Source organism: Eurosta solidaginis, chromosome 2 (genome assembly GCF_040869045.1).
Source record: "Eurosta solidaginis isolate ZX-2024a chromosome 2, ASM4086904v1, whole genome shotgun sequence".
NCBI classification, from domain to species: Eukaryota; Metazoa; Arthropoda; class Insecta; order Diptera; family Tephritidae; genus Eurosta; species Eurosta solidaginis.
This window is the reverse complement of record NC_090320.1, coordinates 187,424,667-187,439,461: the sequence shown is the minus strand read 5'-3', so window position 1 is coordinate 187,439,461 and position 14,795 is coordinate 187,424,667. Positions and strand designations below refer to the sequence as shown.

General features: G+C 35.8%; 1 protein-coding gene across 9 annotated transcripts in view; it reads left to right on the top strand.

Moving 5' to 3' along the window:
* The window catches only part of Plc21C (Phospholipase C at 21C), a 318,758-nt gene that overhangs the window by 297,441 nt on the left and 6,522 nt on the right, over window positions 1–14,795 (top strand). For 3 of the 9 annotated variants that reach the window (XM_067766582.1, XM_067766580.1, XM_067766577.1), the window contains 11 exons: window positions 2,376–2,556; window positions 3,778–4,018; window positions 5,473–5,636; window positions 10,622–10,835; window positions 10,923–11,080; window positions 11,144–11,314; window positions 11,373–11,573; window positions 11,627–11,957; window positions 12,432–12,894; window positions 12,959–13,342; window positions 13,402–13,546. In XM_067766582.1, the coding sequence (XP_067622683.1) occupies window positions 2,376–2,556; window positions 3,778–4,018; window positions 5,473–5,636; window positions 10,622–10,835; window positions 10,923–11,080; window positions 11,144–11,314; window positions 11,373–11,573; window positions 11,627–11,957; window positions 12,432–12,894; window positions 12,959–13,342; window positions 13,402–13,546 (2,653 nt within the window). The remainder of the gene's footprint in view (window positions 1–2,375; window positions 2,557–3,777; window positions 4,019–5,472; window positions 5,637–10,621; window positions 10,836–10,922; window positions 11,081–11,143; window positions 11,315–11,372; window positions 11,574–11,626; window positions 11,958–12,431; window positions 12,895–12,958; window positions 13,343–13,401; window positions 13,547–14,795) is intronic. The other 6 variants (XM_067766585.1, XM_067766581.1, XM_067766583.1 and 3 more) reach the window with 3 other exon arrangements.

Genomic DNA, 14,795 nt, shown 5'->3' with positions numbered 1-14,795 from the left:
AGTTAGGTTGAACTGAATGAGACTGAATAACTCCATTGTGTTACCAGAATTGGTTTGACTTCGAAATGGAAAAACTCTAATAAAAAAGCAGGACGTATGTTATAGAATAACTCCGTCCTCTTGGCAAATACTAGAAATTTTCTGAGACCTACCTTAATTGCTGCTCCGACCTCGACCGCAGGGCACGAACACAGAACTTTCTCAATCGCAGCTCGCACTTGCCATATCTGCTGTAATTGACGATGTATAACTTATAAGCAAGTAACGTCAGAAGACAGTTTCCAGTTAGCCTTAAGTTAGCTTTCGTCCACGCTTTTCCCTCTTAATGGATCATGTGCACCTCCTGTCTCCTTTTGATTTCTCCCAAAGGGATTGTGACGTCCTCCGTCGATTCATCGAGTTCTGCACCCTCCTTTGCCAACTCATCGGCCTATTCATTACCTTCTACCCCATTATTGCCGGGAACCAAACATGGATGCATGGACCGGCCAGAGCGAAGTTTGTTCCATCCTTCTTTACATTCCATGACACTTCCTGATGAAGTACTGTGAGGCGTTATTGCCTCGATTGCCACCTGGCTATCAATATATGTATATTTATTAACTGAATTGCAGCTCAAGCATGCTACAATTTCCGCTTGAAAGATAGTGCGTGCATCTGACAGCCTGTGGAATCTACTTATTTCTGGATCAACATAGTATACAGCAGGGCTGTCCCGTTACCTTAATTTGGAGCCATCGGTGTACATATGTTTAGTATGTTCTGCTAGTTCTGCCTCCTTGTGGCAATCTTCCGACTGTATTATGGCCCAAAAAGCATTTCAAGGCTCAAGAAAGGGGCCAGGAAGTCCGTTCACCATATATTCGATGGCGTTTTACTGCTATGGACATACGGCCCGCACTCAAGCTGCCCCGATACCTTAAGGCCTTGTTGCAGTTGCTAACGTTATATATTTCGCTAGGTCTGCTGGTGGGATGTACAGAATTGCATGCATGATGGCGGGGTAGTTTTTAGGGCTCCCGTTATGCTAATTATGAAAATCTTCATGTGGCCACCGTGGTGTGATGGTAGCGTGCTCCGCCTACCACACCGTATGCCCTGGGTTCGCACCCCGGGCTAAGCAACATCAAAATTTTAGAAATAAGGTTTTTAAATTAGAAGAAAATTTTTTCTAAGCGGGGTCGCCCCTCGGCAATGTTTGGCAAGCGCTCCGGGTGTATTTCTACCATGAAAAGCTCTCAGTGAAAACACATATGCTTTGCAGATGCCGTTCGGAGTCGGCATCAAACATGTAGGTCCCGTCCTGCCAATTTGTAGGGAAAAGCAAGAGGAGCACGACGAAAATTGGAAGAGAAGCTCGGCCTTCGATCTCTTCGGAGGTTATCGCGCCTTACATTTATTTTTTTTTTATTTATAATAATCTTCATATCTTCTCTTGTTTTTTTGTTGCACGTGAGAAAGTTTGGGCGAAATGCCCCACGTGATTTCTAGTTTCTTCTTGCGTGCATACAGTGCCGCGGAGTCTTTCTTCGATCCCTCTTCCATATGGAGTTTCCACGCCAACTTACTATCTAGTATAATTTCTAAATATTGTATGCTGTATTTTTCTTGGACGGTTACCCCAGCAAGCTTAGGCTTTATCCAAATAAATTGGTATTTCACTTTGGCGACCCGACTTCGGATGTCAGGCATGAACATCCCGAAGTGCCTAATCTATAAAGGAGCTGATTGTCATGTCGTTAGATTTATGATGTATGAAACGTCATCTGCTTACGCCGCGAGTTCGACTGTCGAACCGCCTAAGCACTCGGTTGATGACCGGCGTCCACAGCATTGGTGATAATGCCCCATCCTCCCGAGTTGCTATTCTTACAGGCGGCTGCTATATTATCATTTCGGGTGCAGATTTGTGGTTCTTCCCGCTTTCAGACCTGAAGACTACTCCAACCGTTCCCCAAGATTTCGGGCCGTGGTTTAGTTTTACGCAACCCTCAAAGATGGTTCTAAGCCATTCTACAATATTTCCACATACCATCTGCAACATAACAGGGAGATTTCCGTATGGACTAGGAGACTTGGCAAACGTTTTTATCGTTCATTACAGTTTCGTTTTTGTCACCAATAATGGTAATGCAAACTATTCCTATAACCAACGAAAAAAAATCATGTGTTTTAAGAAAAATTACTTATCTAGATTAAGAAAAGGATTTCTATGGCGCAAAATCAATTTCATTTTTGCTTACGTAGAGGAACGTCATACATAAAACACCTGCTAAATGCATTAAATTCATAGCAGGATTCACAACTCGTATTGATACAGACTTTAAAATTGAATCCCCGCATTTAATAGTAATTTAAATTTTGAACGTTTGTAGATGCGTCGAATTGGATTTTTGGAATGGGCGTACTGATGAGCCAGTTATTGTGCATGGCTACACGCTGGTCCCTGAAATAAATGCCAGAGACGCTTTAGAGGCTATTGCTGAGACCGCTTTCAAAACCTCTGAATTTCCTGTGATATTAAGCTTCGAAAATCATTGCAACCCAAGGCAGCAGGTAAATACATGAAACAACCATAATCAATTAGGCTAAAACAGTAATATTCAATTTGTCTTAATTTCGTGGTTTGACTTTGAGTTCAGTTCGCCAGGCTTCATGGATATAATATTGTAACGAAATTGCTTGCAAATCCTCTTATTTGCAACCCTCTGCTAAGTTCGTATCGCTAAACTGTTGAATAAATAACTCCAATATTGAATAAGTGAAAAATGGCCTTTATTACAGTACTTCACAATAACACTTATACTTTGCAACTTAATAACCAAACTGATTGATAGCTCAAATGAAACCCTACTATTCAAAATAATTCTGCTATAGCTCACTAGATAGCGCTTAATCGAAATCTCAAATCAAACTGAACTCTTCTTACTCGCCTGCCCCGCTTTTATAGTTTACGCTGCATACTTCTAGGCTCTTCGATTTCCAGAAGTTACTAGTTAGTTCGGCTACAAAATCGCCAGCCACAACTACGTGCACAAATTATTGCTCTCTCTTGTGACAACTCAGATAAGATATATGCATGTATTTGTGCATTGCCGGTCCGATGTTCGTATACGTACATATGTGTAGACGCAATTATTTATTCGTTTATGTAGATACATAATGATTGAATTATTGATGTGCATTCACGTCGCTGGTTACGATAGCATCGCTCAGTGCTGCTAACATTCGTTACAATATTAAAAAGGGAGCACTTAGTGGGAGACAAAAACATTAATTTATAGAAATACAAAAGTATGAAGCTAATTTTTTTTAGAGCTGCCGGTGCATGACATAAGGCGTGGCAATAAGCTTATTTCTTTGCACGAAGACATGTTGTTTTCTATGTAAATTATCTTCTCCATAGATAAGCCAGTTTGACAAGTGAAGAAAATTGTGGGCTTTAGTCGGGCTACAGCATTTTGAGAAAGGAACAATACTGCATAGGAAGTTTAGAATAACGAAATATAACTGTCGAAGTAGTACCTTATATGGTAATCTCAACTGGAAGGTATAACAATTTTTAGCATTTATGAAATGTATCTCATATATCGATCCACTGTGTACGTACCGATGCTAAGTTTTTATTATTGAAGAAGTTTGTGTTAAATTGATTTTCAGTAAAATGCTTAATTGCTCCTTTTATTGCTTAATCCACTCAAAGGTTCCCCTCATTATAATATTTGCTAAATTTTCATTTTTTAAATTCGTTTATCGTTTGCTATGTACATACATTAGGCTAAGATCGCCAACTACTGTCGTGAGATATTTGGTGAAATGTTGCTAGATAAACCGCTAGATTCACATCCACTAGAGCCAAATACTGATTTACCACCACCATCATTACTTAAACGTAAAATAATCATTAAGAATAAACGAAAACATCATCACCATCATCGTCACAAGAAGGGTGGAGGAGCATCATCAACTGCGATCGCTGCTGCAGCAACAGTTAACAAATTGTCAACGGCGAACTCGGGTAAGTAATGAATTGTACAAATACTAATAATATTAAACAATGAGAAACTCATCTCTAAAATCAAACAAAATTGAAAAATATTTGAATCTTCTTATACAAACACAAACAATACTAGTGTGTGGCAAATTTTTTGGTTTTAAAGGATATAATCTTTTATGCATATTGCGAGAAAATACAAAGCTCTGCATAACAATGCCCAATAGAGCAAATAGCAAAAAAAAATTACCATTGAATAAAACTTATAACAGACTATTATTTTTCAAAGTTTTTTTTTTCAACTTTTAAAGTTTTTTGAAATGTTCCCAATTTCTCTTCAACAGAGTCAGAAATTGAAAAAATTTCAAAAAAAATAAAATAAAAAGCGGACTGTAGCGTTGACTTAATGAATGATAACATAAAATCATGTACCCAATTGCGTTCCATCTCCTTTTATAAAAAAAACTTGTGTCCGTAAAAACGTGATCACGTTTTTATTTTTGACTGCATTTTCATACGAAACAAGTAAAAATACAAAAATATCAAAAAGTAATAAAGTCAAGTAGAAGTTATGAATATAACTATTTTGTGGTCACAAACAAGTGTGTCAAAAACGAGCAAAATCAGCCGACTTATCACGATACATAAAGAACAGCTTTACTCGTTCAGCAAAACCAAAAGTACTATGATTTCGAAAAAAAATCGAGTTTGGGAAAATTGGCATAAATGGTATTTTTAATTTATTTATGTCAACCAAAAAATTATAAAAAAGCTTGAAAATTCGACCATTGAAAAATATTGATGTACTTCAGAAAATTTCACCCTACTACAAGGTTATTTGAATCCGAGATCTTGAACGATTTTATTATAGAAACTATGAGTTTTCGATTAATAATGAAATACACTTTACTAATATTTTGCATTGTAAAGCAAAGCCACTCACCAAGTCTCATCAATTTACCAATTTTACAATTGTCCCATTTACGAAATTCTCGATATCGAAGTGGGCGTTTTTTATATGTGATTTCGACCATTTTCAACACAAATACGTATATTACGAGCTCATATGATCCCATGTACTAAATTTTGTTAAGACTTCTCAATTTTCCGTCAAGTTATCATGTTAATGAAAGACTGACAGGTTTTGTCATAAAACCAATTTTAATTTTATTTTATATCACTTCGTTTTATTATAAATTTGTTTTGTTTTGTTTTTACTTTTAGTTATATCATAAATTTTTTTAGTCCAATCCGTTTTGTGCAAATTAGTAACTAGTCTGCGAGCGTGATTTCCCAATAAAAGGAGGTAAAGCCCGCGAGCCTTCTTTCCTTTTCAAAGAGGACTTAGACTCTTAAGATAAAATTTTGAAAAATTTTAAAAATCACACTGCATAAAAAAGTTCTACAAGTGGGCCTTAATTTTTCTAATATCTAAATTAAAAATAACATTATTCCCATTGTTTTATTTATTTATATAGTTGACGCATCTAGCAGATCATCTATAAGTCATGCCGCGACACCACCTACCATACAACATCAAGGCTCCATACAAGGAGAGAATGTAGCCGCTACTGTCGGCACAAATGCAGCTATGACTGGAAATGGTGACATCAGCAGCGGAGTATATCCCCCGCCACTGCAGGTAGGTACCAACAAGGTAATGCACTGACGAATTATTGGCTTGAAGCTTTTCATGGCCGAAACATCTTCAAAGGTCCTGAACCTTATTAAAATGTAAAAAGTTTTAAAAAGTGTTTCTGAATATCACCGCACTACGTTTAACATATTTCTTAATGCTATGCATTTTTTTGAATCTTATATTTTTTAAATCGTCCTTGTGATTAAAAGAAAATATCTCACCCGGATTTCAATGAACAAGTAAAAATCATAGATTAATGAACACTGAATTTACTTCGGCAATTTAAAATCTAACCAAGCAAACTAAAAATGTTAAAAAGGTTACCAGGATACATCAACACTTAAACAAGTACAGTTGGGCAATTCGCAAGAGTGTCGTATTCATGTAAAATTTGAATTGTTTCCATGGTTTCCAATATAGAATTTGATTAAAGCATAGCACATGCGGCGAATAGGAATCCTTGAGAATTGCCTCAGTTTGTTATTAAAATCCACGTAACATTTAAAAAAAAAGTTACGTATGTATTTATATACAAGTAAAGCTTATATAAGCGTGTTATGTTTGGCTTCTTTTGAATGAAATAAAAATCTTGTTCATAAGACAAACAGAAAAAAAGTTCATGGGCCGATTCTGCAGTCCTAATAAAGAATGTGGATCTCTACATTCTAACTGAAACTGGGATAATTAACATTAAGTGTTGTATGCCTAAATTTTAAACTTTTATGTAATATACATACATATGTATTACTAAACCATATTTTTGTGTAGAATTGAAACTTTGGAAATATTAATGAAAACGGCAGAACTGCGTTCGGTTTGAATTCTAAACCGATTATAAGTAAAACAAATTGGTTTTCTTTCTTTCTTTCTCTTTTTAATATTTTTTCTTCAATTTCAAACTTCAAAATAACTTTAAAATTTAAAGTTTTACTAATTTTAAAATATTAAGTAAAAATTGAACACACCATTAAACATACAAACATAAATATAAGTTTACAAAAAAGCTTCTTATTCGCAATGAAAACAAAAAATAAATAAAACAAAGGAACTTCACAAAAAACAAATCTGCATAACACACAAATTAGTATAGAGACAGAATGTCTCAATTGTGTTGTTAGTGTAAAAATGAGATAAACTGAAATAAGCAAGAAGACAAATACAAGAAGGACAGCCTAGTAATTATGGCAACTGGACTTTCACCCTGTGATTCGCGGTGCGAATTTCGGTCAAACCTTTGATAACATATCGAAATTGCCTAATGATGATTACGTGGCGGTTTTCGAAATGGTACCATCGCAATATGCCAGTAAATGTTTCTTTCTTTCTTTTCAGTTTCTCTTAAACAAAAGTAATAATTGAATATTCAGTTTCTCTTACACAAAAATAATAATTGAATATTCAATTATTATAAGCCGGTGTAATACTGTTTTCACGCAGACGGCTTGTTGAATAATAAAGGCAGTTTTCTACATTAAGACGCTTATTGAGCTCAATCTTCCCTACAAAATTCGAATCTATAATTATTTCATTAGTAGCTAATCGAATGCCTAATGAAGTCAAAAGCACAATGCAACTCTGTTGGCAGCATTCCTCTTCTTATTTTTTGGTGTGTTCAGTGCTTAAAAATGTCATTTGTCAAAGTAAATGTCATTGTTTGCATGGCGGAACGATACAAAGTGGCCGCATCGAACAGCTGATTATAACCTTTTTTATTTGATTTCATACATCAACTACCGGCGCAGTACGATTTTGACATTTGTCCATCGAATTTACAAGTACATGGATTTTTTTTATGTTTGTAGGTATGTCACTATGTTGCCACCTTGTATCGTTCCGCCATGATTGTCTCTCATATAATATTGTCATTTTATTCGCTTGACATTTCATCCTTCATACTAATCGAGCAGCTACTTCTGTGTGAAAGCAAAAAATTTACGATTTCATTAGAAGGTGAAATGAGATCATTAAGTTTCTGTGTGAAAACAGTATAAGCTTATGAATTCATAAACTATTAGGTTTAATTAATAAAAAAAAATTTTTTTTACTGTTCACCTTCTTTTCCACTTTTTTCGCTTTCCCCTGTTGTTCTTTGGGTTTGGTCTAAAATTCAAACGAATTTTTTTAAGGGATTTTAAGTTCATCATAAAATAAAAATGTGTTTCAAATTTAGAATCATTTTCCTAATCGTATAGTTTATTCGGTATTTACCAGGTAACTCACTAGTAGTTATCTAGTTAGACAGAATTGGCGTGGGGATAGAATTAGCCTTTATAAATAGCAAATGCCAAAACTGAAATATGCTTATAATTTCTTGAATATTTTCCCGGCATTGTAAAAGAAGCCTCTAAAAATATATCGGTAGCTTTCTTGATAGATAATGATGTCACACGGGGAAATATGATTTTAGATACCAGAAGCTTACTGCTATTTTTTATACTCAGTTGAGCAGAGCCCACAGAGTATATTAACTTTGTTGATTGGATAACGGTTGGTTGTACAGGTATAAAGAAATCGAGATAGATATAGACTTCCATATATCAAAATCATAAGTATCGAAAAAAAATTTGATTGAGCCATGTCCGTCCGTCCGTCCGTTAACACGATAACTTGAGTAAATTTTGAGGTATCGTGATGAAATTTGGTATGTAGGTTCCTGGGCACTCATCTCAGATCGCTATTTAAAATGAATGATATCGGACTATAACCACGCCTACTTTTTCGATATCGAAAAATGGAAAAAGTGCGTTAATTCATTACCAAAGACGGACAAAGTGATGAAACTTGGTAGGTGAGTTGAACTTATGAGGCAGAATAGAAAATTAGTAAAATTTTGGACAATGGGGGTGGCACCGCCTACTTTTAAAAGAAGGTAATTTAGAAGTTTTACAAGCTGTAATTTGGCAGTCGTTGAAGATATCATGATGAAATTTGACAGGAACGTTACTCCTATTACTATATGTATGCTTAATAAAAATTAGCAAAATCGGAGAACGACCACGTCCACTTAAAAAAAAATTGTTTTTAAAGTCAAATTTTAAAAGGAAAGTTAATATCTTTACAGTATATAAGTAGATTATGTCAACATTCAACTCCAGTAATGATATGGTGCAACAAAATACAAAAATAAAAGAAAATTTCAAAATGGGCGTGGCTTCGCCCTTTTTCGTTTAATTTGTCTAGTATACTTTTAATGCCATAAGTCGAACAAAAATTTACCAATCCTTGTGAAATTTGGCAGGGGCTTAGATTCTACGACGATAACTGTTTTCTGTGAAAAAGGGCGAAATCGGTTGAAGCCACGCCAAGTTTTTATACACAGTCGACCGTCTGTCCTTCCTCTCGGCCGTTAACCGATAACTTGAGCACAAATCGATGTATCTTTACTAAACTAAGTTCACGTACTTATCTCTACTCACTTTGTATTGGTATAAAAAATGACCGAAATCCGACTATGACCACGCCCACTTTTTCGGTATCGAAAATTACGAAAAATGAAAAAAATGCCATAATTCTATACCAAATACGAAAAAAGGGATGAAAAATGGTAATTGGATTGGTTTATTGACGCAAAATATAACTTTGTAAAATGGGTGTGACACCTACCATATTAAGTAGAAGAAAATGAAAAAGTTCTGCAGGGCGAAATCAAAAGCCCTTGGAATCTTGGCAGGATTACTGTTCGTGGTATTACATATATAAATAAATTAGCGGTACCCGGCAGATGATGTTGTGGGTCACCCTGGTCCACATTTTGGTCGATATCTCGAAAACGCCTTTACATATACAACTACCACAACTCCCTTTTAAAACCCTCATTAATACCTTTAATTTGATACCCATATCGTACAAACACATTATAGAGTCACCCCTGGTACACCTTTATAACGATATCCAGAAAAGGCGTCCACCTATAGAACTAAGGCCCACTCCCTTTTAAATAACCATTAACACCTTTCATTTGATACCCATATTGTACAAACGCATTCTAGAGTCAACCCTGGTCCCCCTTTATAACGATATCCCGAAAAGGCGTCCACCTATAGAACTAAGGCCCACTCCCTTTTAAATAATCATTAACACCTTTCGTTTGATACCCATGTTGTACAAACGCATTCTACAGTCACCCCTTTTCCACTTTTATGGTGATATCTCGAAAAGGCGTCCACTTATAGAACTAAGGCCCACTCCCTTTTAAAATACTCCTTATCACTCTCGTTTGATACCCATATTGTACAAACAAATTCTAGAGTCACCCCTGATCCACCTTTATGGCGATATCTCGAAAAGGCGTCCACCTATAGAAATAGGGCCCACTCCCTTTTAAAACACTCATTAACACCTTTCTTTTGATACCCATATCGTACAAACAAATTCTAGAGTCAGCCCTGGTCCACCTTTATGGCGATATCCCTAACTGGCGTCCACCTATAGAACTATGGCCCACTCCCTCTTAAAATACTCTTTAATGTCTTCCATTTGATACACATGTCATAAAAACACATTCCAGGGTTACCCTAGTTTCATTTTCCTACATGGTGATTTTCCCTTATTTTATCTCCATAGCTCTCAACTGAGTATGTAATGTTCGGTTACACCCGAACTTAGCCTTCCTTACTTGTTTGTTATGACTTTTTGATGCTTGGATATTTATTCGATAATTTTCTTTTATATATTCCGGAAGTCTCCTGGGTAATTCCTTACAGTTTATTGGTAACTCTTCTATAAACTGAAGTGGAAGATGCTGGTTTACTTGTTGATAATTACTATGTTAAGAATTTGTTACGTAAACTACAGGAAAATATACTGGAATTTTTCTTTAACTATCCATTAACTTCTGACACTCATTTAGGACGCATATGATTCACTACAATTTTTTTTCGTTTAAAATTTATATTAAAAGATTGGCCAAATAGCCTTTATAATCTGAAAACTTGTGTGGATTTAATTGCCAGTTTCACTTCTTTTTTCTGATACTGTTTATTCTGCAGCAAATTCGTCAAAATTCGAAGGATAGTACCGGATCTTCAGATACAGATAGCTCGACCGACGAAGAATCTATGCCAAATGTAACACCAGCTCCACCTGTAGGTGTCGACCCGGCGGCGGAAAAACCACAAAAGGAAACGGAAGCAGCCGCTGAGCTTTCGGCGTTGGTTAACTATGTGGAGCCAGTACATTTCTATACATTTGAAAGTGCAGAAAGTAAGTACATAGGCATTACACGTATGTACATATGTATATATTTTAAAAATATTTATCTGCTTGTATCACACACAAATTCATTTTCAGAAAAAAATCGTTGCTACGAAATGTCTTCATTTGATGAGAAACAAGCAACAGCGCTTCTCAAGGAGCGACCAATCGAGTTTGTAAACTATAATAAACACCAGCTTTCGCGAGTCTATCCTACTGGAACTCGCTTCGATAGTTCAAACTTCATGCCACAGGTAAAATGCATACTTTCAACTGAGTTATGTTAGCTTATAGAAAAATCTTTCAATTTCCTACAGCTCTTTTGGAATGCCGGCTGTCAGCTTGTGGCGCTTAATTACCAAACATTAGATTTGGCTATGCAATTGAATTTAGGCATTTTTGAATACAATGACCGCTCGGGTTACTTGTTGAAACCAGAATTTATGCGTCGTACCGATCGGCGTTTGGATCCTTTTGCAGAGAGCACGGTAATATTAAAACCATTTTTTATATTGAGACAATTTTTACTAACCACATATTTTTTAGGTTGATGGCATTATAGCAGGCACTGTATCTATAACAGTATTGTCTGGTCAATTTTTAACCGACAAGCGTGTGGGAACTTACGTTGAGGTGGATATGTTTGGTCTACCAGCTGATACTGTAAGAAAACGATTTCGTACACGAATCGTACGTGATAACGGCATAAATCCTGTTTTTGACGAGGAGCCATTTGTGTTCAAAAAGGTAGGAGAGATTCATAAATTAATATGTATATTATAAAAATCTTCTGTTTACAGGTAGTGCTACCTGAACTAGCTAATATACGCATTGCAGCTTATGAAGAGGGAGGTAAATTTCTTGGTCACCGTGTACTCCCTGTTATTGGGTTATGTCCTGGGTATCGTCATGTGAATTTACGCACCGAACTTGGTCAACCCATAACACTTTCTTCCGTGTTTTTGTGTATTGTGGTGAAAGATTATGTACCAGATGATTTATCGAATTTCGCGGAGGCGTTAGCAAATCCGATCAAATATCAAAGTGAATTGGAAAAGCGAGACAAACAATTGGCAGTACTGACTGAAGGCACCGAACCGATCTCGTCTGATGAAGATATAACTAACTCATGTAAGCAACCAAAATATGTACATATAAACGTCATATATATTTATAGTTCTAAATTTTATGTTGATATGTTTTTAATTATATAAAAGCCTATTTATGTATGTAAATCAGTATGATGATAGTCTTGACTCTCGGTTTATGCCATCGCTTTATTTTTAGGTTATTCTTAGTTCCAAATATATATTTTGGAATACAACTTTTAAGTATATTACTTTGAATTTTTAATTCGTTCCTGCTTTAGTTACCTTGACTATTAATTTATATTTCTTTTTTATTTATTTTAAACTCCTTTCGTCTACTATTGGTTTTGGACACTTCAACGTTTCCTCCCTTTATGTCAACAAATACTTATCAACACTCTAACAACACGATACACAACAACACACACACTCAAAAACACAAACGTTTGCACGTAACTTTGTTACCTCGTAATCCTGTTACCTACTCGCCTACGTCCATTAAACTTGACAAACAAAGTCGTTTTTGTACAAGTAGGTGGCCAAAAGAAAGAGTTACGCCCAGTGGAGTCGACGACAATGAGCCCAAAGCATCGTGCCAGCATTACAGCTGCAGCATCTAACAGTACTGATGCAACTGCAAGTGTTGTTCAAGATACAGCAGACGCATCAACCTCGAGTGGGCCGGGATTCACACATCAACATTCACTCGACTCAACGGCACAAACATCTATACGACAAATGGAATCATCACAATTCGATGTGGATTTGGTGCGTGCGGAACCCTTGAATAAAATACTCGATCATAAAATGGTGCGCGAAAAGAGGGTTGAAATGGAAAAGAAGCTAGAAGCGTTACGTAAAAAGCACGATAAGGAAAAAATTAAAATTGCAATGCAAAAATCTAGTCCTGTGGATGGAAGCAAGAAGCCAATGTTCAACATTGCGCACAAACTGAAGAAACGTCTTAGCAATAAAAGTCTGTAAGTTTCTAGTTTAACTTGTGTTCGGTTTCTGCGTGTTAAAAATCATTCACATTTAAAATAGTACTTGTATCTCCTCTAGCGATGTTAATATAGAGATGCCACCTTGCTTGGCAGATATTGCTGATCTCAATGATGATTTGACTGACGGTGCAACTGGTAGTGGCTGTGAAAGCCCTTCATTGACGGCACGTTCGCAGCAAGACCGACTACTTGCCTCTTGTCGAGAATATTCAACACAATATCGGGATATTCAGGAAAAGTATCATGAGATAATATATTCATCAGCAGATAAGGTGTTGCGTAACTCACAAGCAAATCAAATGAAGCAGCTTAAGGCGTCGCTTGATCGTGTCACCTCCGAGGTAATGCATCAATTACAAGAAGCGCGACGAACTGAAGTGAAAAACTTGTCAGCTGTTCATCGTGATCGCGATGAATTAGTTAGGTAAGAACTCAAATGGTAATAAACTTGTTCTACTGATTTTTTTATCATTCCTTTGCTAGAATGAAGCGTGAAGTGGCCAGCTCTGTAGTTGAGCGGGGCGTAGCGGAACGTGTGCGTCTGAAGCAAACCTACGACAAACGAACCGATGAACTACAAAAACAACATGAAACAGTGCGAAATGCTCTGGCGGACCACAGAACTAAGGTAACACTTGACATGCTAATAATAAGAATAACTAATTAGCGCATTATACATCTTAGGAGATTTACATCCGCCAATCAGTGCTAAAAATCCATATCGGATACGCTAATTTGAGTTTAAGAAACTAATATAGATTTTGTATGAAGCGATATTAATAGCCCTTGTCTCTTTAGTTTTACCGATTTCAACTAAAAAACAAATTTTGGGAACAACATCCATTCTAGCCATCCAAGATAATCATGATATTATAGGAATACTGCTCTTCTACGTTAGCTCCAATCTATCAATTTTTGTTCTTTCATGTTACATTGGGGTGAAAGTTCCCAAAGTGGGCCACCCGAAAACTCTTAGATCTCCATTTTTGTTGCGAATACGTTATTTCGACAGACTTTGAAGCAGGGAAAAATGAAGAAGGGAAAAATTTGTTGTTGCTAATATGAACAAAGTTTTTGTTTTATTTTATTTTTTTTTTTTTTTTAATCTCTATCTATCCGCTAGGTTTGTTCGATTTTGAAAATTCGAACGGCCATAGACAGAATTAATACTTCTTTAAGCTTATAATTTTTATCGAATATTATTATATTTAAATGTGTTCCATAATAAATTGATCGTGCAAAATAATGCAAAAAAAGTGTTCATCTAATTTTTTGACACAAAAAAAAAAATACTGAAAGTGCAAAAATCAGTTATGTTTAAAATGCCGTTGAGAAAAAAATGGATCAAATCGGGAATAAAAGTTATAAATAATATACTCATGTGAGAGTGCGCACGTTGAGAACATACCCGTAAATGAGTATTTACATATCTTTGCTTAGAATGGTTTTCTAGATTCAATATTCATCATTTGACGCAGGAAAATGCGTATCCAAAGCCTGTCCAAAGAGTGTGTTTACAACAGAAACTGAGACCTTGAAATCTTCAGATGGCTTACTTGAGAAATTTTCACTCGTGAACATTATAAGTTAAGTAAAGAGAGGTTAAACATTTTTGTACCACTTTCTTCATATAAATGAATCAAAAAGTATTGGAAAATGTGTCCTTGAACATCATGTTAATGAATTTTTATTTTCACTGATTAATGAATATGCTCTGAATTTCGATTATCTGACTTGTCGCGATGTTACTTAAAACTCTACCGCAAGATTCCATTTGTTCTGATTGAGTTTTCCTTATATTTTGATCGTGCGGCACCTACCGGAATTTTTCTTCTAACATCTTCACTGTATTAGGTCATTGTTAGGAAACTTAAAAA